This window comes from Cucurbita pepo, chromosome LG19 (assembly GCF_002806865.2).
Source record: "Cucurbita pepo subsp. pepo cultivar mu-cu-16 chromosome LG19, ASM280686v2, whole genome shotgun sequence".
Classification (NCBI taxonomy): Eukaryota; Viridiplantae; Streptophyta; class Magnoliopsida; order Cucurbitales; family Cucurbitaceae; genus Cucurbita; species Cucurbita pepo.
This window is the reverse complement of record NC_036656.1, coordinates 2,824,517-2,830,938: the sequence shown is the minus strand read 5'-3', so window position 1 is coordinate 2,830,938 and position 6,422 is coordinate 2,824,517. Positions and strand designations below refer to the sequence as shown.

The window sequence follows — 6,422 nt, the reverse complement described above, 5'->3', positions numbered from 1 at the left end:
CTAATAATTGACTAATAATATATTTATTTATTTAACAAACAGAAAGAAAAATCATTTTAAGCTTATAAAAATATAAATAATAAATTAAGGTTGAATATCTTTAGATGGCATTTAAATGACAAAAATATACCGATTTTATAATTATAATTTTAAACTTCTAAAAATATTTCAAAAATATCAAAATTATTCTTAAGTTTTAAAAATATTTTATTTAACTTTTAAAAATAAAATACCTTTAATTAAAAAGTTCAAAATATTTTAAATTTTATATTTTAATACGATTATTTTTATTAATTTAGTTATATTATTAATTATTAATTATGATAATTTCTTTTTATTTTTTTAATTTTTTATTTAGAAATATCTGGTCCGATGGGGACAGACTACAGAATCACGCAGAAAATCAGAGAGCACCGTTCCGACCAGTCGGTCCCACTTTCACCTTCTCACTTTCCTCACGCGCCGAAATAGCGGTGGCGAACAAATCCAAACGAATACGACCTTTGCCCTCCTGGTTCCCACGTCCTCGCCACGTCACCTGCATATTTTGAATTTTTAATTCCGAATATTAAAAAAAAAAAAAAAAAGAATAATGGCTGTAATTATTTAATTCCCGGACGTTAAATCGATAAATCAAATTTAGTATATGGACTAGTATTGGTGTCCACGACGGAGCCGTTAAATCTCGCCGTTCCACACCGGCCGTTTTTCCCCGACTTTGAGATTTTGTTTCTTTTTTTTTTTAATAATGAAGTCAACATTTATTTAAAATTTAAAATTTAAAAGTCTGTTTTTTGGGCTGACGTGGAAAAGCAGACAGTGATTTGGGAAGACAGGCGAAATTCGTCGCTGGCAAATTACAGGGCGTTGGCCGAGGCAGGGTAAAATTGGAAAAGTTAAAAAAGTAATTATTTATTTTTCAAAATAAGTTGAAAATATTTAAATTGGAGCAGAAATAATTAAATATTCAACAGAATGCCGAGTACTTCTGCCACGTGTTCTAATATTCATCATTTATTCATGATATTCATAAATATGCATGTCCTACGTGGCTGTCAAACTCTTTTACGAGAAATTTTACAATTTTGTCTCATATATTAAACAAAAAAAAAAAAAAAAAACTATAAAAACATTTTAGAGTAATTTTTACGTCAATATTTTCCATTTTAAAATTTTATTTGAAACGACGAAAACATGTTCTACTAGTTTCTCTTTCAAATTTCTAGACGACCCTAATTTTTAATACGATCCCCATAATTCATATATGTTCCATTTTCATTTAGATTTGTACGAGCCGAGATTATGTCATCGAAAATTTTTCCACAACAAATCTCATGTCGTAAAGAGATCTGGAACATATCACAACGTGCTCTCTTTTTTTTTCGTTTCTTTGAAATTTAAAGATTATCTTATATTTGAATGATATAATTATATGTAGTTTTTACGTTAAATTTATTGAAATTTGAGGTGCGTTATTTTAATTATTGTATTTAGAATTTAAAAATGGAGTTAATTTGAAGGGATATATTATGGAAACAGCCCCCTTAGCATTACTTTTTGGTATAATTATGTGAAAATTAATTTTAAAAAAACGAAAAAGGAAATAATTATTTGAATTATTATCACTAAATAATTATTTGAATTATTAATACTAAATTATCAAACACAATTTCAGAAATCAACGTATATTGCTACATATTTTGGTCAATTATTTCAATAAATTACCAACCTCTATTTAAAAACTAAAATAATAAAAAATATAAAAGGGTAAAAAGGTAAAAATGGGGGCAAATGGGACGGCTGAAATATCTTCCACTGCACGCAAATCTTCGGGCAGTTCATTGCTTTATCACGTCCTTATCACTCCGACAGAAATATCACACACTATGCGGGGGCAAATACGTCATTATACTCCTACCCTAAAACCTTAAATATCTGCTCCTTTTTAATTCAATTTTTTCTTTATAAAGATTAATTTTGTTACGAGTGAAATTTGACCATCAGAACAAACACAAAATATAAGAAATTTCGTAGAAGTCCAAGTTTCATGTTTTACTTTGTGTGAGGAATGTGTGCAAAATGCTCTCGGTCTTTCTGATTTTGGTCCGGTCCATTTCAATATAATTATCTTTTGATTCACGTAAATGTTAAGTGCATTACGTTGGTTGAAAAAACTAGCATTAAAAATATTTGTCATATTTAAAGAGTGAGAAAGAATATGAGAAAACAAAAGTGGAACCAAGACAGAGACGATTCAAATGAGGATCCTTATGTGATATGAACTAAGACATCAATCATGCAATATTGTCAAAATTGTCAAAAAAAAAANTATGAACCAAAAGACATCAATCATACAATATACTTCAATGAAGATGTGAAGAAAAGGTTGTCAAAATTATCAAAAGATGTTTCAATTTATGAATGAAATTTGATTGTTATAAATTTTGGGTGGATTATAATTTTGAGTTATGGTATTTATTTAATGTATTTTAAGGCTTATTTACTAGTAGTTAATTATAATTATAAAGTATATATCGTGGCTAATTATAGTCATGAAATATAGGTCCAACTTTTGGAATGTCTCGGGAAGGTTAAAAGTTTTCATTTTGATGTTATATAAAGTCATGTATGTTATCTTTGTAAAATAGACTTAGAAAACGTAGTAAAAAAAACATTTATGCTTTCCTTTGGCCAATGACTAAGTTTTTTTTGCAATTGTGTGTAATTATTAATGTTTGACATGATTCGATCTAACAAGGTAATCTGAATCATACTTCACTTATAGTGATTCCTCATCTTTCTATAGGAAGAATACAGGAAGCTACAACTAAGTGATCTTCTACTCAACAAGGTTGACCAAGAGAAGAGAGCGTGAAACTCGAGAAAAAGAATGAATGGAATATGTCAATACTTGACTTCGATCTTAGAGAGGCTCGTTAATCAAGTTCCTTGTTGATCAAGCACCGTCGAATAAGACCTAAACACTATAACTATAAAACACCAAACCCTTTTAAGAACACAAACCCACTAAAATCTTACTTAATCCATAATTATTTAAAAAAAAAAAAAAATTATAAATATATATTATTGCTAATATAGAAGTGGCTGACTTAAAATGCGGTTTTGGTTTCTACGGAAAACGGAACAAGTGAGAGAGGCCCATTGGCCCACTGCGATTTCCCCGTTTAAATAAAAAATTAAACAAAAATTAATCATTAATTAATTACTATTTTCTTAAACAAATTAGAAAATTAAAAAAAAAACATGGGTCCTAGTCACATGGTGGGAGAGAGTGGCTTCCATTTGCCAAGTGGTCCCCACAAACTCCTTCCAAATGGACCACAACTTGCCCAGCCACTTATGCATGCGCGTATTCTCCACGCTCCAAAACACGCGCGTGACTCTCAACCTCTCTCTCTCTCTTTTATTTATATACTTTTTCACTTCCTCTGCTTTTTTAAAAAACGTACTCCGAGGCTTCCCTTTCAGTCTCTTCTTCTTCTTCTTCTTCTTCCTTCTTCGTTTCTCTCTGTATTTTATTTTCATTCTGGTTTCTGGCTTTTTGTTAATGGTTTATTCTTCTTCCCTTCCCCCTTCTTATACTGTTCCTCTCACTGTGCGCTTAAACCCTTGACCCCATTTCCTCTGTTTTCAATCTTTTCTTTCTTTTTCCTTCTGATTTGACTGCATCCCCTTTTTCACTTCCTTCAAACCCTACTCATTCTCTTCTTCTTCTTCTTCTTAAGCCTCAACCAATCGGCTAAAAAAACAGACCCCCCTCCCCCCATCTCTGCAAACTACTCTGTTTCTCTCTCTTCTTTTGGGGGTACTAATCGTTGGTTGCTTTAGTTCTTTTGGGGCTTTTTTCAGCTTTTTCGAAATGGCTGAGAGTTTGGATGATGGTGAGTTTTGGCTTCCTCCCAAGTTTCTTAACGATGACGACTTGTTCTTGGAGGAGAAGTGTGTGGGTAATGATGCTAAGAAGAGAAGAGATGGAGCTGGAGTTGGGTTGCACCCATTTGAGTATTCTCTTGGATTTGGGCCTTTTGGGGTTTCTTCTGATCTTGGTTCGCCGGTTGAATCTCTAATTGGTTCCAGCGAAACAGAGAGTGATGAAGACGAATACATTGCTGGGTTGATGACTCAAATGGCACGCTCCACTCTGGAAGATGGGTTTGGACTCGACAAATCTCATGTATGAAATGAACAATATGTTTGGTTTCTTCATTTTTTTCATTTCTGGTTTGGGGTTGTATCATCTTTTTAAATCTTTTTTCAAACAGGGTTGGCGCTCCTCTGGTTCTCCTCAGTCAACGCTGTGTACTGTAGGAAGTGGGTGTGGCTGCAAACAGAGCTCTAGCAGGGGAAGCCCAAATGCCCATTCGGTAGTCTCTCATCCACAGCTCACTCTGGATCTACTCTACGCCGCCGCCGGTGAAGTATCGAAGATGCGTATGAATGAAGAGGCTTACAATTTCGTGAACAATCGTGGACATTCTGTTCCCCCTAGAAAGCCCTCTCCGGTCACTGTTCCGGTCAAAAACCGCGACAACGATGCCGGCGTTTACCAACAACTACAAGCTTCCCAAGTATGTTAAATCAGTAGCGGTTTTCATTTCTTGAGCTTGGTCTCTGTTTTGTCTCTTACGAGAAATTGTTTTTGTTTACAGTTTTTACTTCTGAAACGACAACAACTCATCGAGCAAATGAACACGGCGGCTCGTGTCGGACTGGTAGCAGGCTCTGTTAGACACCCGCAGCCTCAAGTGCCGCAAAACAGAGGAAGAAACAGCGAGTTCTTCGATGGAAGAAACTGTCGCTCTGCCGTTGGTTTAACGTCTCAACCCCCTTGGGCTCCTCCTCCTCCTCCTCCTCGGAAACACTCTGTAAATCCCTCCCCGAATGGCTCCGGTATGAGGGCCGTGTTTCTCGGGGTTCCCGGCGGGAAGAGGGAATGCGCCGGCACCGGTGTATTCTTGCCACGACAAATCGGCGCCGTCTCCGAAACCCGAAAGAAGCCAGGTCTGTAGCAAATTTCTTCCACATAGAATCTCAAATTCACCTCAAAATCTCATCTAACAAACGGATAATTTCATCTTCAAACAGCTGGTTCGACTGTGCTAGTTCCTGCTAGAGTGATGCAGGCGCTGAATCTAAACCTAGACGACATGTACGTTCAACGGACTCAGCCCCAACAGCTCCAATCTCGTTCCCCATCAGTGTTCAACCCAGGGAAGAACGGTATGAACCGTTCATAAAATCCTCATTTCTGAAAACCCCATCATTTAATTTCGCCATTTTTGCTTATAGATGGTTCTGTGTTGTTGGATTTACCACAGATATATCTGGTAGAGGGCGGAGTGAGAGCTTGTTGGCACAGCAGAAGGCGATGAATCTCCGGGCAGCGGTGGCCGGAGTAAACCATGAGATAGGGCGGCTTCCACAAGAGTGGAGTTACTAAAGAAGCCATAGAGGATCAAGTAGAGATTTAGTTACTAACTGGTGTGTGATTTTTAGGGGTAGAGAAGAAGAAGATAAGATTAGAAGGATAATTAAGAGAAAATTAATGAAGGTTTGTTGGATTATATTAATGTATTATTATTATTATTATTATTATTATTATTATAGGAATAGAGAGAGTTTTTGTTTAATTAAAATAGGAAAAGGGGTAAAGAGAAGAAGAACAAAGGGGATTAGAATGGGATTAGACTAAGATTAAGATTAAGATTAAGATTAAGGTTAAATAAAGTTGTGTTTAAGTGGGAGTTTTATTTTGTTCTTTTGATTGGGGGCTTAAAACCCCATACTTATATAATCAATGTTTTATGGAATGGGAATGGGAATGGGAAGAATTTGTTTTGTAAAAGGGCAAATTGGTAAAACTTTCTTTGGATTCCAATTTGTCCCCTGCCCATCCTTCTAATAAAGTTACATATATATAACAAATTTTCTCACTTTCTTCCTCTTTTACCCTTTTCACTATTTCTTACTTTTTATGAATATATTGCTCTACTATCATCATACCAACTTCGTAAATATATTTTTATTTTAATTATTTATGGTAATATCACTAATGTAGATTTTTATGAAACTAAAAATAATAATAATAAACAAAAAGAAACGAATCAAAATTAGAAAAAATATAAAATAATTAAGCAAATGTTTATGATNGAAAAGGGGTAAAGAGAAGAAGAACAAAGGGGATTAGAATGGGATTAGACTAAGATTAAGATTAAGATTAAGATTAAGGTTAAATAAAGTTGTGTTTAAGTGGGAGTTTTATTTTGTTCTTTTGATTGGGGGCTTAAAACCCCATACTTATATAATCAATGTTTTATGGAATGGGAATGGGAATGGGAAGAATTTGTTTTGTAAAAGGGCAAATTGGTAAAACTTTCTTTGGATTCCAATTTGTCCCCTGC

General features: G+C 34.4%; 1 protein-coding gene across 1 annotated transcript; it reads left to right on the top strand.

Annotated features, from left to right (window-relative positions):
• The first annotated feature begins 3,439 nt into the window (after positions 1–3,439).
• Positions 3,440–5,964, top strand: LOC111780920. Its single transcript, XM_023661277.1, has 5 exons — positions 3,440–4,195; positions 4,284–4,589; positions 4,671–5,022; positions 5,107–5,241; positions 5,340–5,964. Exons 1-5 carry the CDS (start codon positions 3,881–3,883, stop codon positions 5,459–5,461), a joined length of 1,230 nt encoding a protein of 409 aa, XP_023517045.1. The 5' UTR covers positions 3,440–3,880; the 3' UTR covers positions 5,462–5,964.
• The last annotated feature ends 458 nt before the right edge of the window (positions 5,965–6,422 follow it).